This window comes from Panthera onca, chromosome A2 (assembly GCF_046562875.1).
Source record: "Panthera onca isolate mPanOnc1 chromosome A2, mPanOnc1 haplotype 2, whole genome shotgun sequence".
Taxonomy (NCBI): Eukaryota; Metazoa; Chordata; class Mammalia; order Carnivora; family Felidae; genus Panthera; species Panthera onca.
The window spans coordinates 3129675-3154889 of record NC_138340.1 but is presented as its reverse complement, the minus strand read 5'-3'; the positions used below and the strand labels follow the sequence as shown (position 1 = coordinate 3154889).

General features: G+C 59.5%; 2 protein-coding genes and 1 pseudogene across 5 annotated transcripts; 2 read left to right on the top strand and 1 right to left on the bottom strand.

Moving 5' to 3' along the window:
- The first annotated feature begins 194 nt into the window (after positions 1 to 194).
- SIRT6 (sirtuin 6) lies at positions 195 to 8342 on the top strand. Its single transcript, XM_060629883.3, has 8 exons — positions 195 to 328; positions 2116 to 2243; positions 2610 to 2792; positions 4979 to 5038; positions 6424 to 6519; positions 6600 to 6680; positions 7187 to 7310; positions 7422 to 8342. The coding sequence occupies exons 1-8, from the start codon at positions 263 to 265 to the stop codon at positions 7761 to 7763; spliced, it is 1080 nt and encodes a 359-aa protein (XP_060485866.2). The 5' UTR covers positions 195 to 262; the 3' UTR covers positions 7764 to 8342.
- A 694-nt stretch (positions 8343 to 9036) lies between these two features.
- Positions 9037 to 17773, bottom strand: CREB3L3 (cAMP responsive element binding protein 3 like 3). Of its 4 annotated transcripts, none has more exons than XM_081791288.1 (10): positions 17628 to 17773; positions 16987 to 17114; positions 16074 to 16345; positions 15093 to 15208; positions 14392 to 14529; positions 13495 to 13601; positions 11489 to 11557; positions 10251 to 10335; positions 9996 to 10092; positions 9037 to 9784 (listed from the first exon to the last, which is right to left on the bottom strand). In XM_081791288.1, the coding sequence occupies exons 1-10, from the start codon at positions 17652 to 17654 to the stop codon at positions 9471 to 9473; spliced, it is 1353 nt and encodes a 450-aa protein (XP_081647414.1). In that variant the 5' UTR covers positions 17655 to 17773; the 3' UTR covers positions 9037 to 9470. The 4 variants fall into 4 exon arrangements, with proteins under 4 accessions (XP_081647414.1, XP_081647426.1, XP_081647417.1 ...); XM_081791300.1 differs by having other exon boundaries at positions 9996 to 10048; XM_081791291.1 differs by having other exon boundaries at positions 14392 to 14526.
- Positions 17774 to 20894: 3121 nt separating this feature from the next.
- On the top strand, positions 20895 to 20981 carry LOC132679966 (U6 spliceosomal RNA; annotated as a pseudogene).
- Positions 20982 to 25215: the final 4234 nt, after the last annotated feature.

Genomic DNA, 25215 nt, shown 5'->3' with positions numbered 1-25215 from the left:
CTTGTGCCCCTCACTTTAGAGGTGACTGCAGAACTCTCACGTGGACGGCTGGCCCCGTTTCCCGCTACCTAAGGAAGCGGGCTCCTCTCTGCCAGCAGTTGAGATGGCGCCTGCGGCGTCAACGCGAGGCGCATGCGCCTTGGAGGGAGCGGCTGGCCGCGCAGGGCGGAACGCGGCTCCTCCTTCCTCCCCGCCCTGCCCCGTTTCCGGCGGAAGCGGCCTCAACAAGAGAAACTTTATTGTTCCCGTTGGGGCGGCGAGGATGTCGGTGAATTACGCGGCGGGACTGTCGCCGTACGCGGACAAGGGCAAGTGTGGCCTCCCCGAGGTGAGCGCGGCCCGGCGGCCCGAAGGCCGCCCCCAGCGCCACGGGCTGGGCGGGGCCGGGCAGGAGCGGGGCATTGTGGGAATCTCGGGAGGCACTGAGGCTAGACAATGGGAGGGACTTCCCAGTGGGGAGGGGGCGGGAAGTGACGCCCCCTGCTCTCCCGGGGGCTGGAACAGCCCCCCACCCCCAGCCCCGGGTCGGCCCGGCGGGATAGAGGGAGGGGCCCGCGTCGGTGGAAAGTCCTGAAGTTCTCTGATGGGGGAAGCCAGGGACGGAGTTGCCGGCGGAAGGCACCGCAGGGGCGAAGGCGAGGAGATGGAAATAAACACGCTTGGGGACCAAACTAGGCCACAGAGGTTTCCAGAGCCAGGGCCGGAGGGGCCTCCCGTGCCGGGCTGGGGAGCTGACACTTTATCCTGGGGGTGGTGGACAAGGGTTCTAGGCGGGATGATCGTAGGTACGTGTCAGAAAAGACCCCCTCGCCCACTGCAGGACTTGGGGCGAGTCCTTCCCTCTGGGTCCCCTCTCCCCTTCTGGAAGCTGGTGGGGGGGGGGGGGGAAGATTGCCCCCATCCCCCAAAGGCTGGTCTGTGAGGTATTTAATAGCCCTCAGAATCCCCCCGGAAGTCCCTCTCCTCTTCCTGCCAGTCTATTAGCTGGATTCCACAAACATTTATGGGGCGCCTACTGTGCACCGGGCACTTCCTAGGCCCTGGGGCCCCAGTAGGGACCGAGACACACAAAAACTCATTCTAGAGGGGAGACAGACAAAGGGCAAGTCAGTGCAAGAAGTCAGATGATAGCAAGTTTCAGGGAGACCCGTAAGGCTGGGAGTCGCGAGGAGAGCCGGGGCTGCGTTGAAACCAGGGCCCAGGAGGCACCACTCAGATGACTTCTGTTTTTTCCTTTTTTTTTATTGTGGCGAAACACACAACGTGAGAGGTACCATCTTCCCATTTTTTAAGTACACAGCGCAGTGGTACTGGATACGTTCACGCTGTTGTGCAGCCACCCCCACCCTCCATCTCCAGAACTTTCCATCTCCCAAAACTGAGACTCTGTCCCCGTGAAGCACGGACTCCCCGCCCCCTGCCCCACCCCTGGCTCCCACCATCTGCTCTCTGTCTCTGTGGACGGGACTCCTCTAGGGACCCCCTGTGCGTGGGGTCGCGCAGCGTCCTTCTGTGTCTGGCTTCTGTCACTGTGCACGGTGTCCTCCAGATCCATGCACGTGGCGACAGGTGTCAGGAGGTCCTTCCTTTTGGAGGCTGGATCATATTCCAGTGTGTGGATGGACCGCACTGTGTTTATCCTTCATCCGTCGGTGGACACTGGGGTTGATTCCATGTTGTCGCGGTTGTAAATGATGCTGCCATGAACGTGGGTGTGCAAGTGACAGGACTTCTCAGCCAAGACCTAAAGGGGATGAGGGAAGAGCCATGTGGGAGAATTCCAGGCAGAGGGCACAGCCTGTGCAAAGGTCCTGAGGCAGCACCAGGCCTGGCATGTTGGGAGGAAAAGTGAGGAGGCCCCGAGTGGCTGCAGCAGAGAGGGGGAGGAGTTGGGCAGGTCGTGTAAGGCCTCAGGCCACCGGGAGGACTTAGGTTTCTACCCTGAGGGATGCAGGAGCCTTGGAGGCCTGTGGGCAGAGGAGGGACATGAAAACAAGCAACCTTTTCCAATCACTTCTCCGCCCTGGGCAAGGCAGGGGCATCCCCGTCTGTGGCTAGCCGCCTTGCCACAATGGGACATGTTTGACCCCTCCCTTCTGCTCTGTCCCCGGACAGATCTTCGACCCCCCGGAGGAGTTGGAGCGGAAGGTGCGGGAGCTGGCGCAGCTGGTCTGGCAGTCCTCCAATGTGGTGTTCCACACGGGGGCCGGCATCAGCACCGCCTCGGGCATCCCCGACTTCAGGTCTGTGGGCACGGAGGGGAGGTTGAGGCCGCACCTGCTGCCATCCCCCCCTGGGGGATGTCGGGCCGGGAAAGACCCTGCCCTTACAGATGTGTCCCTTTAAGTGGCGCCACATTCCACTCACACCCCATTGGCCAGAATGTGGTCACCTGACCCCACCTAGCTGCAAGGGATCCTGGGGAATGTAGTCTTTTGCCTGGGCTCGCTGGACCTGCCAGCCTATTGGGATCCTCTTACCTTAGAAGATGGGAGGATTGGTATTAGGGGTAATCAGCTCCTAATGCAAATATCTTTCTCTCTTTTCTCTCTTTTTCTGTCTCCCTGATCCCCGAACTCTCCGTGTCTCTCCCCGCCTGCCACCTTCAGGGGCCCCCACGGCGTCTGGACGATGGAGGAGCGGGGCCTGGCCCCCAAATTCGACACCACCTTCGAGAGCGCGCGGCCCACGAAGACCCACATGGCACTCGTGCAGCTGGAGCGCGTGGGCCTCCTGTGCTTCCTGGTCAGCCAGAACGTGGACGGGCTGCACGTGCGCTCCGGCTTCCCCAGGTGACGCCCGGGTCCGGCCCCGCGCCCTCCGGGCCTCGGTTTCCTCGTCTGTAAAAGGGGGGGTTTTGATGGGCCGATGCAGGGGGGCAGCCGGGAGCAGCGCTGGGCACTGGGTGGGAGCCCAGAAACCAGAGCTGTCCTGTGTCATCAGAGCTGCCCGGGCACAGATCGAGAATTGGGGTGCCCTTTCCCGGTCCCGGGGGGGTGATTCCAGCCCTGACCACTCGGGGCGTCCGGCGGCCCGGACGATGGCCCAGGCTGCCCTCAGGTCCTCAGCTGCCAGCCCCACAGCCTGGCCACGGGCCGCTATGACATCCCCCTCGGGGCGAGGCCGGGGGAAATTGGGCGTGGGGAGGAGGGTGCTGAGAATTTAGAATGTTCGTAGTTGGGTTTTCATATCCCTCGTTACTGCCTCCATAGTGAACGTGAACCCTAGTAGGACAAAGGACTGACTTTTTTTTAGGTGTTTTTTTTTTTTTTAAGTGTATTCATTTATGTTGAGAGAGAGTGAGTGAGTGGGGGAGGGGAAGAGAGCGAGGAGGAGAGAGAGAATCCCAAACAGGCTCCACACTCAGTGCGGAGCCCGGCGAGGGGCTCGAACTCACAAACCGTGAGATCACGACCTGAGCTGAAATCAAGTCAGACGCTTAATTGACTGAGCCACCCAGGAGCCCTCTCCCCCGCCCCCCCCCCCGCCCCCAAAGATAAAATTTCTCTGGAAGTCTGGCAGTTCTCACAACCTAGAGATGTTGCCACGTTTGGGGACTTCACCCTTTCGACATGTAAGTACCTCAGGAACTAACTAAGCCTCCAGCCCCCTCTGGCTCAGGGTTACCGTCGGGCTCCGGTCTGGGCCGGAACCACTGGCGTCTTATCCTTCGGGTCAGGCCGATTTACTAGGCACGTGGCTACAGGCCTGCCCCTCGGGACCTGTGTAGACATTTCTAGAAACAGAAGCAAACGTTTTCTCACTGTGTAGTGAGTACGTTCATCGGCACGGGAGGATAGGGCTTTTACGGGCATGTGGGGAAAGCCGGCGACGTCTGTGTCCCCAAACAGCCGGACAGCGCGGTGGGGTGGGGGCGCGTCGGAAGATCGGGAGTGGGGCACAGCCACCCGCTGGCACGCTCCTTCCCGGAGGCGGAGGGCAGCGCCTTGGGGGGGGCCGGCGGGAGTCCACCTGGGGACCGCAGTGCCTCTGACCTCCTGCACCGTGGATTGCACACCCGCGTGTGCCCAGCCATCCCTGGCACGCACCGCCCACGCCTTCACTGCGTCACCGGTGTGTGTGTGTGTGTGTGTGTGTGTGTGTGTGTGTGTGTGTGTTGGAGGAGGAAGCACTAATCCCCCAGCACCCGCTGTGTGCGGACAGGAGCAAAATGGGTCACAGCCAACAACTGTTTTACCCAGCGTCCACCGTGTGCCACATGCTGTTCCAGACATAGGACACAGAGTGCACAGGACAGACAGAAGCTCTACCCTCCCGGGAATCACGTAGGAGGGAGGAAGCAGGCAGAAGACGAGACAAACCAGCCAAGTAAATTCTGTGTCAGGCGGTGATCCTTGCTGTGGACCCAAAGGGGAAAGTTGGGCGGGAGTTGAAGCCTCTACCAGTTAGGTCAGGGAGGCTGTGACATTTGAGAGGTGACAGAGGGAGCCAGGGGACGAGCCTTCCAGGTGTGATCATTGTTCTTCCAAATAACCCAGAAGCTGGACACTGTGGTCCCATTTCACAGATGGGGACTGAGGCCCAGAGAGGCTAAGCGACCTGCCCAAGGTCACACAGCTGGGAAGCCAAGGGAACCAGGAGTTGACCCCACATTCCTCTCCTCAGGCTTCTGATTTGCAAACTGGGGATTAAAATTCCTGTCCTGCAGCCCCCGGTAACACTTGGTGGTTCCAACACAATTGTGGATGGCTTTTGTGAAGGGAATGGTCTGCCCATGTGCAGAGGTAGGGTCAGCCATGAGGGCCAGCAGTCCCTCCGGCTCAGAGAGGTTGGGCCATCTGTAAGGCTGTGGATGGTGGGGTCAGCAGCAGTCCAGAGGCACTGGAAGGAGGGAATCTGCTGATCCTAAGGTTGAAGCTTAGGGAAGGCTTCCTGGAGGAGGAGGGCTCAGTGCTCTGCCCGAAGCCTCAGGAACCAGAATCCCACGCCGTGGCCAAGTGGCTCTCTCCTTCCGTAGGGACAAGCTGGCGGAGCTTCACGGGAACATGTTCGTGGAGGAATGCGCCAAGTGTAAGACGTGAGTGCCACCGGAGGGCGGGGGCGGGGCAGGGGGGCGAGGCGTGGACAGCCCGGGCCGCTTACTGCTTCGCTTCCCATCACAAGGAAGGGCCTTGTGAGTCGCTTCAGACGTTGCCAGGGACCCAAGGAGGGGCAGGGCTGGGGCCTGAGCCTCCAGCCCGTGAGGCTGGGGGCACGAGTTCCTCCCGGAGAGGGACGTTCGTCCCCTGCACCCGGAACAGACAGCCAGAGTCTGAAAGGCATAAAACAGAAATCTGTCGGCTCCCAGCCTGATAATTTTTTTTTTAATGTTTTGTTTTTGAGAGAGAGAGAGTGCGAGCAAGGGAGGGGCAGAGAGAGAGGGAGACACAGAATCCGAAGCAGGCTCCATCCAGGCTCCGAGCTGTCAGCACAGAGCCTGACACGGGGCTCGAACCCACGAACCATGAGATCGTGACCTGAGCCGATCTCTGGTGCTCAACCGACTGAGCCACCCAGGTGCCCCACAGCTCCCAGCCTGGAAGCAAGAAGTCCAGAAGGGAGGCTGTGGGGGAGGCTCCTTCCTGCCTCCTCGTGTTTTCTGGATGTTTCTCACGGTCCTTGGCTAACCACCCGCCTTCCCCTGTTGTCACGTGGCCTCCTCGCTGTGTGTCTGGGTCTGTCACAGGGGCATCAGTCCTGTTAGATTGAGACCACTCTACCCCAGTGTGGCCTCGTCTTGACTCTATATCTGCAATGATCCTGTTTCCAAATAAGGCTACACTCTAAAGTATTGGGGGGTCAGGACTCCCAACAGATCTTTTTGGAGGGACACAATTCTACCCATACCAGAGTGTGACAGAGGTTACCGTTTTGCCACACTTTGTTGGTACTTGCTGTGCTGTTGAGGGGTAAGTGGCAGACCGCCTCGCCCACGACCCCAGAAGCCTCGAGACCCTACCTCCCTCCCAGGAGCTGCGCTCTCCCGTTGGCACGGCCGCAGCGAGCTGTAAAGGAGGTCAGGGTAGTGTGATCACTCAGGGCCTGGCCCGTGTTCCCAGTGGCTTCTGGTTTTTTTGTTTCCTCGTCCGGGATCCCGCCCAGGGTCACGCTTTGCATGTCGTCATCACATCTCTTCAGGCTCCTCTGTCTGGAATGCTCCCTGCCCCTTCTGCTTCCACGCTGTTGGCTTTGGGGTGCGGCCCAGCCAGCTGTTTTATGGAAGGCCCCCGTCCCCTGCTCTGGGTTTGTGGGATGTCTTCTCGCGCTTAGAGTCTGCCGTGCGGCCCCCCCCCCATCCCCCTGGGACAACAGCTCCCCCCAAAAGAATAAGAGACACGCCAGTGGGACCCCTGAGCGGGTGCCCCGGGAGCAGGTGGTGGGCTGACCCAACCCCTGCGGGTCCCCCTTCCTCCCCCGACACAGGCAGTATGTCCGGGACACCGTCGTGGGCAGTATGGGCCTCAAGGCCACGGGCCGGCTCTGCACCGTGGCCAAGGCCAGGGGGCTGCGTGCTTGCAGGTAAGTGACCCTTTGCTGCGCCCGGGCTCCAGGGGAGGGTGCGCGTCTCCATCTGACCCCCCTCCCCCCCCCCCCTTCAGGGGTGAGCTGAAGGACACCATCCTGGACTGGGAAGACGCCCTTCCTGACCGGGACCTCACCCTCGCCGACGAGGCCAGCAGGTCTGACCCCACGCGAGCCCAGACCACGAGGTTCCAGCACGGGAGGGAGCCATCAGGAAAGGCTTCCCCGAAAGGGGTGGCCGCACCCTCACTGGGCCTCGCTGGCCCCATTGGTGACAGAGCCTTCTCACACCCTGTACGCCAGTCTCCTGCGGCGGGCAGGGAAACAGGCTTCAGCAAGCGGATGCCTCTGGCCCATGAGTCCCAAGCATCGGAGGTCACGCCCGCATCGGCAGCCCTGCTTCTGGCCGGGTGGGGAGGCTGCTCCGGGCGGACGGGAAGCTGGCACAGGTTGTGGGCGCCCTTGAGAGCAGAGAAGGGTGTGGAGCGAGCTGCCCAGGCTGGTCTGGGCGTGTTCCGGAGCACCAGGCGGCTGGTGGAGCACTGGGGCTCGAGCCAGGAGGGGCTGGCGGCCTCTCGCACCTTGTGGGGCAGGAGTAGGGCTGCCGAGACCTTTGTGGGGGGGGGGGGGGTGGAGGGGCTCAGTCTCACCCTTCTTGTCCCAGGAACGCAGACCTGTCCATCACCCTGGGCACCTCCCTGCAAATCCGGCCCAGCGGGAACCTCCCACTCGCCACCAAGCGCCGAGGAGGTCGACTGGTCATTGTCAACCTTCAGCCCACCAAGCACGTATGTGCTGAGCCCACCCTGACGTACCCCCTGCTCCAGCCTCCTCCCGTCCAGACCCCTGCCTAAGCCTGGCCTGTCTTTGCACCCTGCCCCCCCCCCCCACCCCCGCAGGACCGCCACGCCGACCTGCGTATCCATGGCTATGTGGATGAGGTCATGACCAGGCTCATGGAGCACCTGGGCCTGGAGATCCCCGCCTGGGACGGCCCTCGAGTGCTGGAGAGGGCGCTGCCCCCCCTGCCTCGCCCGCCTGCCCCCAAGCTGGAGCCCAAGGAGGAGGCCCCCACCCAGCTCAATGGCCCAGCACCCGCCAGCCCCAAGCCGGAGCCCTCCGCCGAGCCCTGTACCCAGCACAACGGCTCTGGGCCTACCAGCCCCAAGAGGGAGCCGCTGGACAGTCCTGCACCCCACAGGCCCCCCAAGAGGGTGAAGGCCGAAGCGGTTCCCAGCTGACCAGGGGGCCCGGGGAGGGTGGGGCTTTTTGTAGAGACCATGGAGTCATCTTTTCTTACTGTTCTCACTTTGTTACTTGTACCCGCCCTTGCGGGTGGGGGGCAACCTCAGGGTGCTGAGAGCTGGGCTCCAGGCCCCAGGGCAGGCCCACCCCCCACTGCCTGTCTCTTTATCTTGAGGGGCCTGTGGTGTGGGCCTGGGGAGGAGCATTTTCACCCTGGACGCTGACCTTGGAGCTGACCCCAGGCACCTGCTCCTCCCTGTGCCCCAGCCTCTGACTCAGGATGCTCTGGGGAGGTGTGGCCAGGCCCTCCCTAGTTCCCAGCCTAAGCAAGAGTTAACTCCCTCTGCCCCGGGGCCCTCACACTCCCCATCCCCTGCCTCCCCCAAATGGCCTTCATGATCCCTCCGGGAAGGTAAGGGGGGGCAGAGCCACCTTTTTGGAGCCAGACTTCTTGGGGGCACAGACAATAGAGGCTTGCACTGCCTTTGGGGCTAGAGGGAGAAAGAGGCGTGTCCACCTGGTTCCTCCAGACTTCCAGAAAAGTCTTCGATGCAATAAAAGCAGAAATTCTTGCATCTGAGTCTGTGTTTAACATCCACGACTTTGTGCCGGGTCCTAGTCCCGGGGAGAGCGGGGCAGGGGGTGCAGAATGCACGGTCCCCTTGCCCCCTGTGGAGTCTGCCTGGGCCTCCCTGCAATCCAGGCCTGGGGGGGCCGTGGAGGAGGAGGGCAATACCGCAGCGGGAGCTCCTGGCGCCCTCTGTGATTATATACTCCTGTGCGTGGTTTCTGGATATTTTCCCCCCACTGCTAGGCTGTGAGCCCCTTGATGAGAGCTGCCAGTGGCCTTGGGCCTCGTTCCCAGCCCGCCCCCCACCTCCCTGCACCTGCGCAAAGCGGGTGGGGCGGGGCGCATTAGGAGAGTGCGGGCACAGCCGGGTTCCGGTGAGATCCCTTCACTTCCGATGCCTCGGTCTCCTCGTCCGTAGAACGAGCGAGGACGGCAGCGCGGCCCCCCTCCCAGGAAGGCAGCTACCCTAGATCGTCCGAGGACGGGACGAAGGGCCTCCTGAGGCCCCCAGAGACCTCGGGTTCCAGGCGCGCCGCGCTCACCGCTCGAGGCCGCTCTCCAAGGTGCTGAAGACACTCCCGGCGCCTGGCGGGCAGCCTTTCCAACGGGGGGGGGGGGGGGGGGCGCACCCCACTCCCCCTTCCGAGGCTGGCCCAGATGCTCCTTCCAAGAGCCGAGGAGCCCTAGACAACGCTTTGTGCCAACGTGTTCTGTCAAAATACTTTATTAAGGATCACTGCAATCTTAGAAAAGAGGCGCGGCTGTGGGCTGCGGTTCTGGGGCCAGGGTCCCCGCAGACTCAGCCAAGCGTGCAGGGGACAGGAAGGAGTCCCGGGGCAGGGGAGCTGTCGAGGCGTGGTGTGTGCGTGTGTCTGTCTGAGTCTGTGGATCACTCTGTATGTGCCCGTTCCTTTCTTTGCCTGGGTGTGTATTTCTCGGGCTTCGTGGCCCTGCGCCTGTCCTGTGTCTGAGCGTGTCCGGTGTGTGCCTGGGTCCGCGGGCGTGTGGCTGTGACTTTGTGCCATCTCCATCGTGGCACTTCCGCCAGGGTCTCACCTCTCACCCCCATGCCCGTTGCTGTCCACAGAAGGGCCCCTAAGCAGAGAGGCCCGGGGGCACGTCCGGACGGTGCTCACAGCTCCTCCCCTGCTGCCTCCAGTCCCCCGCGCCCAGGGCTGAGCGCTGGCTCAGGGGCAGTCCAGTCCAGCAGGGTGGCCCGGTTCAGCTTCTCCGTCGAGTTGTCTGCGATCAGGGTCGAGTTGTCCAACACCTCCGTCAAGTTGTCCAGAGCCGACCTGCCCTGAGCTTCCCAGTCTGCCCTGGGGCTGCCTGGAGACCCTTCCTGGGACGCGCCAGCTTTGGGCCGTGGTCCTGGGACCTCGGAGCCTGGTGTGGCGTCGGGGGCCACACGGGACGCAGCGTCGTTGTGCAAAGTTCTGGAGAAAACTGAGCAAGGGTTGGGAGGGTCACGAGGGACGGGCTTGGGGACTGGAGTCCCTCCGTTCTCTGACCCCAGTCTCAGGGAGTAGCAGCAAGGAGCCCCCCTCCCCCTGCCAAGCCCCAGAGGCCCAGTGCAGGGGCTTAGGGAACCAAGGAGATTGTGTCCATGGTGCAGCCCAGAGGGGTTTTGAGGGCACAGCTTCCCCGGCCCACCTACCTCGAACGGGCGCGTAGTCTCCGGCGCTCTCGGCCTTGCTGGCGACGAAAGGGCTAATGGAGGGCAGGACGATGAGGGCAAAGGAGAGCAGCAGGACCTGGCGGAGACGGGGGAGGTCACCCCATCCCTCCCCCACCCCGTGAGCAGAGACACCGAGGCCCAGAAGACACCGGGGGCTCACACTGCGCTCATCTCGCCACCCAGACCCCTTTGCCAAGCCCGAGGACGCCCGTCATCCTGGGGACCGGGACTTACCGCTATGCAGGTGCCTGTCTGGGCCGACTTGCTGGTGGACTGGACCACAATGGCCTGGAGCTTCTTCAGCTGCTCCAAGAGGGACCTGGGCAGGAACGGGCAGGCCTTGGCTGAGCCCCCCGGGGCCGTGATCTGGCCCCCATCCGTTTCCGGGGTCCCCCCAGCCCGGCTGACGTCTGAATCCCATCCATCCCTCATGGCCCCGCTGGTCTTTAAAGTCCCAGACTCTCCCTCGTCGCTTCAACAAATCTCCCTGAACATCCCACCCACTTGAACCCACCGACTTCTCTGCCACCCCACCCCCGTGACCCGGGCTGCCATTATCTCTCACCAAAATGCCAACCCCAGCCTCTACTCTGGACCCCCAAGGCCTCTCTTGCTCCCCTAGGGTTCACGCTCCAAGCAGCAGCCAGAGGGCACTTTTCAGACGTGAGCAGGCTTCTCTCGACCCTGCCAGGGCTCCCACGCCCCTGGGGTCAAAGCCCAAGTCTTCCTCGTGGCCCCCAAAGCCCCCCGCATGACCTGCCCCACTCCCTACCTGCCCTCTCCTCCTCCTCCTTCTCCCTCCCCCTCGCTTACTCTGCTCCAGCCACACGGGCCTCCTGGCTGTAACTCCAACGCGTCAGACCCAATTCTGCCCCAGGACCTTTGCACAGGCTCGTTCCCTCTGCACCAAGGACATTAGTCCCCCAGATCTTTTTGTAGCTGGTTCTTTCTCATCCATCAGGTCTCATCTCAAAAGCTATCACATCCGACCTCCCTGCCCAGAGTAGCGCCACCCCCCCCCCCCCCACTCGCTCTCCGGGCCCTTAACCTTGCTTCACTCTTCTCCTCAGTGGCTATCGCTATGTGAATTATCTTTTACGTATTGCCCTTTGCCTTGAGTCCGTCTCCCACCAGACCATGAGTTCTTTAAGTAGGGAGGCTGTCTGTGTCGTGCTGTGGTTCCAGTGCCCAGAACTATGCCTGGCACAGACGAGATGCTAAACAAACGTCGAATAGACGGCCGCGCCGTGCTTCCGGCCTCTGGCCGTCCGTCTGCCGTTCCCTCCACCGCAGACGCCTTTCCCCAACTCCAAGTGCCCTCCTCCGTGCAGCCCACACCCTTGCTAGGTGGAGCCCCTACCCCCTGCTCTGCTTTGCCATCGCAGAGGCTGTCCCCCACGTTGTCCCCCCTCCTGCAAGGGACTCTGGGGGCCGGCGCCCCTGTCCTCTCCCATAGCTGGACCGAGACTCACAGGTTCTGCTTCTCCAGATGCAAGACCTTCCTCTGAAGCTCCTGGTTCTGGGCGGTACAGGCTGACATCCTGCAGGGACAATGCCACAGTGACCTCCAGAACCCGTGCGTCACCAACTAGCTCGGCTGACATCTCCCTGGGGGGGTCCCATTTTACAGGCAGGGGACCCAAGGCCAGAGAGGGGAAGGCACTCATCCAAAGCCACCCAGCAAGTCTGTGGACAGGGCCCAGATCTGAACCCAGGTCTGCCTGGCTCCCAGGCCCCACGTCTGCACTGATGTGGGGGCATCGCTCCGGTCTGTGCCCCGAGGACGGGCCGTGGAATGCCAAACTCGGGCAGCGATGCTTCCAGAAGACTGAGTGGGAGGGTGATGGGGAGTCCACGGGGAACCAGGTTACAGTCCTCACCCTCCCTTGTGACCTCAAGCCGCTCTGCTCTCTGACCTCAGTCCCCTCACCTGTAAAAAGGGGCTACGATTACCTAGTTCACAGGGCACTTGGGAGAACAACACGAGATAAAGCTGATCAGGGGCTTCGCAGATTGCATCTGAGGACTAAGACAGTGGTGACCGAGTCCATCCGGGGGTTCCCAGATCCAGGCTGGGGGACCCACCTTTCCCACCTGTATCCATCTGTGGGCGTGGTCTGGCCCCAGACCACCCAGATGTGGGATTGAAATACTCAAATCCCCATATGACGATATGTCCCAGGCAAGAGAGTACACCCCCCCCCCCCACCACGGAAAGGCCCTCCTTCTGGATGACTCACGGGATAAAAATAAGAATCCAGGACATAAATTAGAGAAGATTCAAGGGCCAGATGGTAATGCCAGTTGTGTAAATCACGATTCGAGAGGTGCAGCTAACACAGTGCGGAGAGGGACAGACCTTCGCCAACCTCCACACAGCTCAACAAGCTGGACGCACACGTGTTGAAAGTTCGCAAGAGAGCAACATAGCAACCTCCCCCCTCCAAAATCAAACATCAAGGTGGGGGGGGGGGCATACCAAATCTAAGAGCAGAAGTGGAAGAATACAAAAGCACAGGTGGGTAGGAGGTAAAAGCCAGAAAGCCACGCTTTGAAAAGAATAATTCAATAAATAAGTCTCTGGCAAGATTAATCAAGAAGGCAGGGGCGCCTGGGTGGCTCCGTCGGTTGAGCGTCCCCCTTCGGCTCAGGTCAAGATCTCACGGTTTGTGGGTTCGAGCCCCGGGGCGTCGGGCTCTGTGCGGACAGCTCGGAGCCTGGAGCCTGCTTCGGATTCTGGGTCTCCCTGTGTCCCCCTGTCCCTCCCCTGCCGACAGCACAGAGCCTAGCAAACTAAAACGAGAGAACTGGGAACCATTGGATGTCGACGCGTTTGCAGTGAGCAGCTTCCCGGACAAGTACGGCATCCCAAAACTGACATGGGAAGAAAGAGAAGACCCAGGTAGACCTGGAACCTTCCGTCAGGCCACTCCCGGCTTAGAGAGTGGGTTTGCTCGCGCGTTTTGCTTCTGTTAAAGAAGGCAAAGGAGCCCGTCCCCTTACAAGAGTTAAGAGAGCGGCAGTTGGTGAGAGTGGGGTGCGCGGGGTTTCGGAGGCAGATGTTCTGCCGAGAACGATCTCTCCTCTGTCCTTGCCACACACAACACGCACCATCAGGGAAACGACGGCAGCTCTGAGGACCCGTGGGGCTCACGCAGGGGGGGTGTGCACCCCAGCTCCAGGCAGAGCCCCAGGGCAAGATGGGTAATACATCCTCCTTTCTTGGTGCCTCACGTTCCAGGGGATAAAGGGACCCTGAGATAAAGGGACCCTGAGCCTGACCTCTGCCATCTCCGGGCATCTTCCCACGCTTGTAATTCACATGATAAATGACCTCTCCCCGAGAGAGAAAGAAACCTCTCATTTTCTCAGCCCCCCCCCCCCACACACTGTGACCTTAGCCCCATTGCACGGCTCTCCCTGGGTCTCGGTCCCCTTCCCGCACCCCAGAAGGGCACCCCGGGGGCCCCAGCCTTACCGAGTTTCCAGGCCGTCAATATATTCCTTCTTCTTTTTCCGGCTCTCTTGGGCCGACTGCTTGTTCCGGATTTTCCGGCGGATTTTTTTCAGCGCTCGCTCTTCATACTGCACAGTGACACGGTAGGGTGGGGGGAGGGTCCACCCTGTTGTCTGGCCCCCATGACCTCACCCCTGCTCCTCCGGGGGGAACCCTCCCAGACCCAGGGAGCTGGGGGCAGGCTCCCCATGACTCGAAGACCGCTTTCGTCCCCCTGAACTCGTGCAAAGTCTCCGGGGTGGGCGGGGGTGGGGGGTGGGGGGTCCCGGGTCCTGAGGATTTTCCCAGATCCCAGTCCCAGGTGGGAACCGGCGGCCACACTCTGAGCGCTGGTGCGAGTGCGCCACCTTCTGGCCATGTCTGGGCACAGCGCCTTTCTGGGGCCCCGCGGACGTTCCGGTGGCGATGGCGAACCCAGGTCTTGACCTTGAGCGAGAAAAGGCTGGGCGGGGGCTGCGGGCGGAAGTGTGGGCGTAGGGGGGGCCACGGCCATGGAAATCGTGTGTGAACACTCCTGGCCAGAGACATTTTGGCGACCGATTCAAGCCTTGACAAAAACGCAGCGCGGCCCAGTCGAAGTCCGTGTGCGGGTCGAGGCTTGGGGGAGGGGGCACAGGTCACCCCTTTTGGGAGCTGTGGCCTGCCAGGGGCTACGAGGCAGCGCGAAAGGCACAAGGGAGGCCTCCCGGGGCCCAAACCGCTGCTGCCGGAAAGGCCACCCTTGGCCCCCCGGGTGTGGGGCTCTGCCCGCTGAGCTGGGCTCAAGGACGAATTTCGGGGCTCCAGGGACGGACGCGTCCTAACACTCGAGGGCGGGTGGCCGCAGAAAAGGGGGCGAGGCCCGGGGCCAGGGCTCACCTTGGTGAGGGGCAGCTGGGTGGGCAGGGTGAGGCCTTCTTTGGCCAGAAGCTTCTTCTCGTCCTCTGTCAGCACCAGCTCCTGGCAGTGCTGGGTCACAGGCCGGGGCAGGTGAGGGGCCCCCGGGTGATGCTGCTGCTGTGGGGGAGGGGGGGGAGGGGGACATGGCTGGGGGGGCGGGGAAACAGCCTCCCGGGGGCGAAAGAGACACCGGACCTGGGACACTGTGGGCGCGTCTGCTGTGGGGCCCCCGCTGGCCCTGGGGCCGCAGAGAGCGAGCACCAGCCCCCAGAGCCGGCACTTCCGCATCCGGGAACCCCAGTGGGCGAAACAGCGCCCCGCCGCGGCGCAGGTCACGATCTCGCGGTTCGCGGGTTCGAGCCCCGCGTCGGGGCTCCAGGCTGGCAGCTCAGAGCCCGCTTGCGATTCTCTCTCTCCCTCTGCCCCTCTCCCCTGCCCCCCCGCTCTCTGATAATAATAATAATAACAACGGGAAAAGATGACGCATTTAAGGCATTTAAAAGAGTGGCCCGTGGTAGGTACTTGGTAAGTTTCAGCTGTTTTAAAAAACGTTGTTACGACGACCCACCCCGTGTGTGACTCAGTCTTCCCGTCTCCGAAATGGGAGGCATCGGGGCCCTACGAACCCCGGCAGCCCCGCAAGGGCTGAAGTTCCGGGGCGTGGGGTCCGGGCTGCTCACCAGGTCGCCGCCGCCGCCGCCCGAGAGGAGGAGGTCTTTCACTGTGAGGCTGCAGCTCGAAGGCAGGTCGGCCAACTCGGCCCGCTCCTCACGACGGAGGCCCTGGCTCCACATTTCTGAGCAGGGCAGATGGAGAGACAAAGACGCGGAGGGGTGACGCGCGGGCCCCTGAGCTCCCCGCTTCTACCTGCCTCCTCCAGCAAGGCCGCCAGGATTGACCGCAACGCGCTAGGGCCCCAAGGCCCCGGGTTGAGGGGAGCATCCCCGAGCGGTGCCTCGGTCTTCCCTCCGATGGAAAACGGGAAGCCGATTCATCAGGACCCACTGATGGGTCCTGGCAGTTGAGGGACCCCTTGGCAGTTGAGGGACCCACTGCCAAGCCAGGAGGGACCGGCTGTTATTGGCCAGGGTTACAGGCTAGGTCTCCAGCCGGCTTGGCCTTATCTCCCCCTGGTCCTCGCCCAGGTCTGATTCACCTGCGGCTCCCTTCCCCCTGGCACCCGGCAGCCTGGAGGCAAGGTGCTCCCCAGAGCACAGACTCCGGGGGGGTGCTCAGCTCTCGGTTCTTATCCCGACTGTGCAGAGCTGTGTGGCCTTGGTGAAGCGACCAAACCTCTCTGAGCTTCCGTTTTGTTAACTCTCCAGCGAGTCTAGTAAGAGCTGAAGGGACAGAGGACGGCCCTGCCGGCGGGGAGGGGTGTCGTCCGCATCGGGCCAGTTTTCCCCAGATCCAGGAGGGGAGCGTCTGAGGCCTGGGGTCCCCGGACCTCACGCCCTGTCACTGAACGTCTACTATGGTCCCGGCATCGAGGTACAGAGATGTGGTTGGAAGCCCAGCTCAGCAGCTGTGACTCACGGCCTCGCCTCACGGGGACTCCATTTCACCGTCCGGGAAATGGGCCCATGACAGCATCTGTGTGTGAGTGTGGGCGCCCAGCGCCTGGCACGGGCAAGGGCAGTGAACAAAGAAGGAGGACCCACCCAAGTCTATGGCCACAGACGCGTCCAGCACTTGGGCCACTGGTCCGGGGGGCCCGGCGAGGCAGGGGGCTCCCGGGTGGTAGGAGGGGCAGCCCGCGGGGGTGGTGGCTGCCCCACCGCGTGGAGGGGTGTCCTGGGAGTCGGAGGGCAGGTCTTCAGAGATGCCACTGTCACTGGCTGCGGGAGACCAGATCGGGGAGCTGGGCACCGAGTCTCCAGAAGCCAGGATGGAGTTGAGGAAATCATCTGAGTCTGGGCCTGGCAGGACCTGCCGGGGCAGAGAGAGAAGGGTGGGCATTAAAACCTCTATGCTGGGGGCGCCCGGGGGGCCCAGTCGGTTGAGCGTCCGACTTCGGCTCAGGTCACGATCTCGCGGTCTGTGAGTTCGAGCCCCGCGTCGGGCTCTGTGCTGATGGCTCAGATTCTGTGTCTCCCTCTCTCTCTGCTCCTCCCCTCGTAGCACTCTGTCTCTCTCTCTCTCAAAAATAAACAAACATTTAAAAAAAAATTTTTTTTAAACCCTCTATGCTTTGTTCCTGATTGCTGTGTGACTGAGCAAGCCACTGATCCTCTCTGGGCCGCACTTACCCCTTCTGCCAGACAGACGAGCTAACGCTCCTTCCTCTGGGGTTGTTGGAGCCTCAACACAATCTCGTAGCACGGGTACCACCCGAGGCCCAAGCCCCGGGCTGGAGTTCAAACCCACCCCCAAACTGCTGTGTGACCCTGGACGAGTTACCGCCCCTCTCTGGGCCTTGGCTTCTCCACCTGTAAGAAGCTAATGTCAGCCACCCCTTAGGGTGGCTGAGAGGCTCAGCACAAGGATGTGCTTTGCTAAGAGCGGGCGCCGTGAGCCCTAAGCGCCGCACGGAGCTGAGCGAGGCCCCGGTCTGAGGCCTGGCGCGCCCTCACCTGGTCCTCGAGGTGGCCCCAGTCCTCGCCCAGCTCTACGTGTCTCAGGATGCCGTCCTGATGGTCAAACAGCAGGTCCAGAAGCTCCAGGCTGCCAATGGGGCCCATGGGACCGGTGGAGGAAGCCATCTGCGGCACGGAGGGGACAGGCGTGAGGGTCACGCAGCCCCCTCTCCTCCCACCTCCCACCTGCACACCACCCCGAGGGCCGTGGGCCTCAAGTCCCCGCCCCCCACCCCCCCTGGGCCCCCAGGCCGGCCCACCGCTGTCCCTGCAGTTTCCTTCTCCAGAAGGGCCAGGAGCTGACACGGGCTTCCTCAAGGGAGCTGATTTCTTTAAAAGTGCCAGAAGGTGCGGGCACGGGGGCAGGGGGGAGGGGAGCAGCCTGGTGGACCCCCGGGGGGGGCCGATGAAACTAGCTCCCTCTCCCCCCTGCCCATCCCTACTCTCCCCTCCCGGAGGAAAGGCAAGGGCAGCCCCAGGATGGAGGCAGGACTTCCCCGTGGCACGCTCGCCCCGAGCCCCGGTCTTCCCATCCGTGCAATGGGGGCGCGAGGCTCCTTCCACCTCTGGGAGTCTGGGGACGGTTTCCTGGCTGAGACCTCCCTCTCCCGTGGCCCTCCCCCCCCGGGCACGGCTCACCTTTCCAGCTGCTAAATCCCCATTCATGAGGCCGGCCAGCTCTGCCCCCAGCCGCCTCCTGAGTCTGCCCAGATCCGGAGCTCACCCCGCAACCGGGCTCCCAGGCTCCCCGCGCTCCTCTCTGCGGCTCTGTAACCGCCCCCAAAAGATGCTGAAATAGCGTGGGGAGGTCCCGGCCCATCCCCGGGTGCCGATTGGGGGACCGGCACGACGGACAGGGTTCAGGGCCAGTGGCACCAGGGCAGGCTGGGGGAAGGGAGGGAAGACCGTTATCTCGATGTTTTGTGCTTTCCTGGCCTGCAGTGGGCAAAGGCCAAAGTCTGGGGTGCCTCAGCTTTGCCACGACCTCTCCCCTACTTCCAGGGACTGTTTCTCCTCTGAGTCCCGGGACGTTGGGCTCCAGGAGAGCCCAGGGCCCCTCACTGGGTCCGGTCCACCCTCGGGACAGGACAAAGCCAAGAGGCACGGCCCAGGCCTTTGCTGAAGTCGCCCCCTCCTGCCAGAAGCTGCCTTCCCCCGGGGGCTGGCAACCTCCTACCCACCCTCCAAGCCCTCCACAGACAAACTTGAGCAGCGCCCCCCACCCCCCTTCCTGCTAGAATCTTCTATGGGTCATTTACTCACTGAATGTGGATTGAGCCAAACTGGTTCCCACCCCAGGGCCTTTACACTGACTGTTCCCGCCGCCCAGGACTAACTCCCCTCCCCTCCCCCTCTGACTCTGGACGGTCTTCACAGGTTCATAAGTGTTCGATTATTTGTGAACCAGCCCAGATGGCTGAGAGGCGGTGGGTGACCCCTGCCCCCAACAGAGGAGCCGTGCCCCATGGCTCTTGGTGACATCACGGTTGTCACGGAACCCCTCACCGTTGGAAATTTTCTCGTTTGTTTCCCTGGTTTTTTGTCTTCCCTCATTTCTCCCCTCCCCACCCCCCCCCCCAGGGCCTTGTGGGCTAGAATGGAGTTTCTTTTGTTCTCTGCTGGGCCCCCAGCATCTAGGAAAGTGCCCGGTACAGTGGTGCTCAATCAGCTCTCGCTCACGGAGCGCCTCCTGCGTGCCCACCACTTTTAAAAGTGAGCTCTGAACCCAGAGTGGGGGCTTTTGCACTCAGGACCCCAAGATCAGGAGCTACGTGCTCTACCGACGGAGCCAGCCAGGCAACCCCTTAAGATGGTGACATTTAAGTACAACCCTGAAGGACGAGAAGGAGCCAGCCATGGGAAGATCTGGGGGAAAGGTGTTTCGGGCTGAAGAAACAGCACATGCAAAGGTCCTGGGGTAGTACCCGGGCTGGCCTGTTGGGGGGAACGGGGAGGAAGCCCATGTGACTGGAGCAGGGGGAGAGAGGGAGGAGGGGAGGGCAGGGAGGGGAGGCAGGGATCAGGGAGCCTTGGGGGGTGGCTGCGGTGAAGGGTTTTGTTTATACTCAATACAGCAGGAAGGTGTTGGGAGCTCAGTGAATGGAAGACTAAAGTGAGCCTCTGTATGTCAGGCGCGACGTTAGGCACTAGGGTCACAGGGGTAACTGAAACACCCTCCTTGCTTCCAAGAAATTCCCCTCCCAGTGTGTTTTTTTCTCAACGGACCAATCATCATTTATTCACGGAACAAACATTTAATGAGGGCCTACTATGTGCCATGCCTCATGTGGTACAGCAGCTGTTCCCCCGGGGCACAGGGGACCACGTCTGGGGATGCCTGTGGCTGGAAGGACAGGGGAGCTCCCCGCACGGAGGGGGTGGGGCCGGGGAAGCTGTTCAGTCCTTCCCCCTGCCCCAGGCAGTGATCCAGCCCCCACGCCGGTGGGGGGTGTCTCTGAATCACCGTCCCCTCTGGACGCTGGTGCCATTATCTCCCTAAGCCCCCCAATCTGTGTCACTTTCTCTCTGCCTCTGTAACCACCGTGTTGGCTTTTTTAAGGGCCGTGTTTGGCTTCGCTTGGCTTGAGTGATCCCCAGTCATAATATTTATTCGGCCTCTGCTGTATACGGCGCTTTGCCTACACAGCAGGTGCATGAAGCAGGTGAGGTTCGACTAGAAGCTTCTCCTGCCTCCGCCTCCCTCTCGGTGCGGCCCTCAGGACCTCAGTGTCCTGGAGACAGAGCTCTCCCACCTCCTCCTCGTACCCAAACCCGCCTGAGGGAGGGGTCTGGCAGCAGTCACTCCCCCCTCCCTGTAGATTTAGACCCCATAGGGCCCCTCCCCAGGATGTTTGTATTTAAAAAAAAAATTTTTGTTTTTATAATTATGGACTTTAGAAGGCGTTTATATGCCCCAATGAAGAGCTATCTGAACAAGTAAGATAAGGCTGGGCCGGACTCTGACGTGACCTTCCCACAGTGGAGTCCGCATGGCTGATGGGGGTCATATCTACCCGGTTTGGGAAATTGGGTGGTTGGACGCGCCTGTCCCTGATGACTCAGCAATTTCGCTCCTGGGGGTTTGTCTAAGAGCGACGCAAACCTGTGCTCGCGGCAAGAAAGGGACGTTCCCGCCAAGCCTTGAACGTGACCGTGTGAATGTCCGCAGCAACTTGACGCAGAGTTGTCCTGAGCGGGGGGCACGTCAAATGCCCAGCGGGAGGGGAATAAGCAAACCGGCCGAGCCAAGCGACACACTCAGCCATGAGAGGGGACACGGCGCGAATACGCGCACCAGGGGTGAATCTCGGGGACGTCGTGTCGAGAGACACCGGTCACCAAAGAACGCACGCTGCGCGATGCTACCCATACGACATCCAGAACGGAGGCCAAAGCGTCACCGGGAACAGAAAGCAGTTGCTGGGGTGTAGCGGGGACCGCGGCGCGAAGGGACTCTTTGGGGTGCTGAAAGTCCCCCCCACCTTGTTTTTGTTCTCTTTACTTTTAAATGTTTACTTATTGGGGCGCCTGGGGGGCTCGGTCGGTGAAGCGTCCGACTTCGGCTCAGGTCACGACCTCGCGCTCCGTGGGTTCAAGCCCCGCGTCGGGCTCTGTGCTGACCGCTCAGAGCCTGGAGCCTGTTTCAGATTCTGTGTCTCCCTCTCTGTCTGTCTCCCTCTCTGTCTCCCTTTCTCTCTGACCCTCCCCTGTTCATGCTCTGTCTCTCTCTGTCTCAAAAATAAATAAACGTTAAAAAAAAAAAATGTAAAAAAAAATTTTTTTAATTTTTTAAATTTTTTAAATTTTTTAATTATTTTATTTATTTTTATTTTTTTAAATTTATTATTATTATTATTATTATTATTATTTTTATTTTTTATTTTAAAAAAATAAAAGTAAACATTCGTGCTCGCCTCGTGTACTAAAATCGGAACGATACAGAGAAGATTATTAGCATGGCCCCTGAGCAAGGATATAACACAACCGGTTTTCAGCCCCCCGTGAAGACAATACCCTCCCCATCGAAAATGCACCAGGTTAGTGAACAAGGACGGTGCGGGACACAGGAGGCCCTGCGTGAGTGAAAAAAGGAGACGTGAATACAGACGCCCCTTTGCGGGACGGTTACAGACCACCCCCGGAGGAGGTGGGACTTGGGACAGCTTTCAGGGCTGGGCGCGCTCCCAGAGGAGAAGGGCTTTCCAGGCCTCATCACTAACGCTCTCCGAATCCGAACCCACGTACCTGTGGCACAGCTTCCGAGGAAATACAATTTCAATTTTTTTTGTGTTTAAGGAAAAAAACCATCACGAACCGAGGATCACGCCTTCTCCCCAGCGTTTTCAAGTTTTCGAATGCAAAGGCAGCAGGTATTCGAGTTAGCATTTAACAGCTGCTTTTCCCACCGCCACCGTGAATCGCTTCACCTGTGTCCCCAAAGCCCAGCGTTCCCCCGGGGGCTCGAAGCGGCCCTTGTAACGTTCTGCAAAGAAGGAAATGCCTCTCTTTCACCACGATTGCTTTCTCCTGGTGTGAACGCTAAAGGGTCAATGATTGCCGGCCGAGCCCCGCCAGGACGTAGTTCCCCCAGATCCGTGTCTTTCTCAGGGATCCCTCTGCCTTTCCATCCCTGAGGTTTCCTCGGGTGGTTTCCACCGGCGCAGAGGGAAAATGCGCGCGAAGCTCTTTGTGCTAATTCTAACTAAAGTGTGAATGACTGACACCCAGTCCACGCATTCCTTTTTCTTGGGAACAGATACATTTTCTAGTGGGGTTTGGAGGAATTGGAGCTCAAGTCCGGATTAGCTCTTAGGTTCTTGCCCCGGGCAGAATTCATCCCGCCCCCCCCCCACCCCCGTGTTTGTTAGGTATAAATAGTTCTAGTAAAAGGTGAATAACTGATATCGAGCTCATATGTCCCTTTTCGTGGGAGCATTTACGTTTTCTCATGGAACTTGAAGGCAATGGAACTCCAAGATTAGCTCTTAGCTTTCCTCCCAGGGCAAAAGTCACCCCTCTCAGGTGTTACTTAGGTATAACTAGATCCAGTTCAAATATGATGACAGATGTTGGGTGGGTACATTGTTTCTCCTGGGAACATTTACATTCTCCATCTCAGCTCAGATCTATATCAGCCCTTAACGTTTTGCCCAAGGCAAATCCTTCCTTCTGTGTGTTTCTTTCTTTCTTTTTCCTTTTTCTTTTCTTTTTTTTAGAGAGAGAGAATGTGAGTGGGGGAGAGGAGCAGAGGGAGACAGAGAGAGAGAGAGAGAGAGAGAGAGAGAGAATCTCAAGCCAACTCCACACTCGGTGCAGAGCTGGCTGCGGGGCTCGATCCCACGACCCTGGGACCATGACCTGAGCCGAAATCAAGAGTCAGGACACCCAACCAACTGAGCCACCCAGGCGCCCCAGGGAACTCTTTTTTTTTTTTTAATTTTTTTTTAACGTTTATTTATTTTTGAGACAGAGAGAGACAGAGCATGAACGGGGGAGGGGCAGAGAGAGAGGGAGACACAGAATCCGAAACGGGCTCCAGGCTCCGAGCTGTCAGCACAGAGCCCGACGCGGGGCTCGAACTCACGGACTGTGAGATCACGACCTGAGCCGAAGTCGGATGCTTAACCGACCGAGCCACCCAGGCGCCCCCCCAGGGAACTCTTGAAGTTGAGAAAATGTTACCCATTTCGTCCGCAGCCTGAGGACAGGTCCGTAAGAGGAAGTACGATTCAGCGGGGAAGAACCCAGGGTTTGGAATCAGATGGGCCAGCGAGTGTGTGAACTCTACCTTCCCTCCTCACAAGGGTTGTCACTTCACTCTGAACCTCCTCTTTCCACATCTGTAGAATGGGTACGCCGGGCACGCCGGGGATGCCAAACTGTAAGGAATGCAGGTTTGGGGCTGCTGGCCGTCGTTACCCCCACGCTGGGAGGCTGGGAGAACGAGGCCCGCCCAGAACACAGCAGAGCAGCTAGAGGGTAATCGAGCCCGGACAACACGGTCCGATGTCCTGGATCCAGCCATACCTGAAATCCCATCCTGGGCTCCAGACGCAGGGCAGCCATGTGAGCCAGTGGATTCTCTTTTGGCTTAAAATTTCGAGTTGATTTTCAGACCCTTGCACGGCAGGGAGGGGAGTATGACAGGACGCTATTCACTTTCACCACTTAATTCTGCCCACAGAGCTCTCCCCGACTCGAACCGCACGCTGGAGTGTGGATCACGGCGACCCGCGTTAGCACCCTCTCCTTAGGTGTTTGCTCCCTGCTCTCACCCGTCTGCCTCGTCCTTTCCCAACTAGACCGAGCCCCCTGAAGGCGGTCTTCTCATCTCCCCTGACACTACTCAGGGCATGATGGGTACCCAAGAAGCTCTGGCAAGTTCTGAATCTGCCACAAAAGGTTCTTTCCTACTCACCCACCTTTGGGTTATTTTTCCTCCCTGTTTCTTGACCGTCAAGGTCCCATAACTGAATTACTGCCAGTCTAATCTCATGGCGTGAGATTAACGTTAGTTTGTAGCCGAGCCTGTGCAATTGTTTAAAATCATATAAAATAAAATAAAATAAAATAAAATAAAATAAAATAAAATAAATGAAAATAAAATAAAATAAAATAAGATAAAACAAAACATAACATAACATAACATAACATAACGTAACATAACATAACATAACATAAGTTTAGACATTTCCCGAATGTCGGCCCCTTACGCCCTTCCGTTAACATCCCACTCGCCTGTACGTATTTTTATCTCTGTGGGCTTTGCTCATGTTCATTAAAATCCACCCGTGAGCCTTGGCAGCTTTGCCTTCAAAACACATTCATTCCTTGCCTGCTGCGTTCCTGGGTCCTCGTCCTATGACGCGGCGACAGTCCTTACACAGGCCTCACACTGACGCGGCCTCGTCCTGCCTCAGGGCCTTTGCACTTGCTGTCCTCGCTTCCTGGAATTCCTTTTCCCAGATCTCCCTGTGGCTGGCTCTTTTCACCTTCGGATTTCTGCTCAAATTCACCTCCTCCGTGAAGCCCCCTTGACCACCTTCCTTAAAATTGCAATTCCCCTCCCCCTCAGTCTCCACCCCCCCATCCTGCTTTATGTTTCTTCGCAGCCATTTACGATCATCCGACACACCACAGATTTTATTTATTTATCAGGGCACGCACTCATTCAACAACCGTTTATCGAGTATCTGTGCCAGGCACAGAGACACCTCCTGGGGGATACAAATATTCATTGTTTGGGGCGCTTGGGTGGATCTGTCGGTTAGGCATCCAACTTCGGCTCAGGGCATGATCTCACAGCTTGTGGGTTCGAGCCCCGTGTCAGGCTCTGTGCTGACAGCTGGGACCCTGGAGCCTGCTTCGGATTCTGTGTCTCCTTGCCTCTCTGCCCCTCCCCTGCTTGTGCTCTGTCTCTCTCTCTCTCTCTCTCAAAAATAAACATTAAAACATTAAAAAATATATATTCACTGTTTTAGTAACAAAAAATGTCATTTAAAAAACACCTTTTTTTTTTTTTTTTTAGTTTATTTATTTTTGAGAGAGAGAGAGAGAGAGAGAGAGAGAGTCGAAGCAGGGGAGGGGCAGACCGAGTATCCCAAACAGGCTCTGTGCTGTTGCTGTGGACCCCGATGCAGGGCTCGATGTGGGGCTCGATCTCACAACCGTGAGATCATGACCTGAGCCGAAATCAAGAGTCAGACGTTGAACCGACCGAGCCCCCTTCCCCCCAGGTGTCCCAACAAAAATGCCTTTGGATCCTCTTCTGCATCAACCTCGGTCCAGGTCCTTAAGAAAGAGGAGTGAAGAGCTAGAAAGTCTCCAGCTAGGACTGTCTGCTAAACTGTGACGAGACCTGTGTCCGCATGCAGTGTCCCCAGCGCCTGGCACACAGGAGCCACCTAATCGGTGCTCGCAGAAGAAATAACCAAAGATGTATGAACAGAATCACAGAGCTTAGTGCCCGGTTGACAGACTAGAGCCCGTGGGCCCGTTCCGGCCCTCGTGTGTTTTTTGTAAATAAAGCTTTATTGGCACATAGCCATGCCCTTTGGTTTGCTTGTTGTTTATGGCGGCTTTCATGCTACAATGTCAGAGTTGAGTCATTGCAGCAGAAAATATTTGCTATCTGGCCCTTTAGAGAACAAGTGCTCTGTAATTCACAGGTTTCGTGGATGAGACCGGCGTGGCCCCACACGCGGGGATCACGTCACACGGTCATCGG

Coding starts and splice junctions, on each gene's coding strand:
- CREB3L3 (XM_081791288.1), bottom strand. CDS start 17,654: ATGAATGGGGATTTAGCAGCTGGAAAG. Junction 16,346..16,986: donor TGGGGCCACCTCGAGGACCA/GGTGAGGGCGCG, acceptor CTCTCTGCCCCG/GCAGGTCCTGCCAGGCCCAG. Junction 15,209..16,073: donor GTCTGTGGCCATAGACTTGG/GTGGGTCCTCCT, acceptor TGCCCTGCTCAG/AAATGTGGAGCCAGGGCCTC.
- SIRT6 (XM_060629883.3), top strand. CDS start 263: ATGTCGGTGAATTACGCGGCGGGACTGTCGCCGTACGCGGACAAGGGC. Junction 2,244..2,609: donor TCGGGCATCCCCGACTTCAG/GTCTGTGGGCAC, acceptor TGCCACCTTCAG/GGGCCCCCACGGCGTCTGGA. Junction 6,520..6,599: donor AGGGGGCTGCGTGCTTGCAG/GTAAGTGACCCT, acceptor CCCCCCCTTCAG/GGGTGAGCTGAAGGACACCA.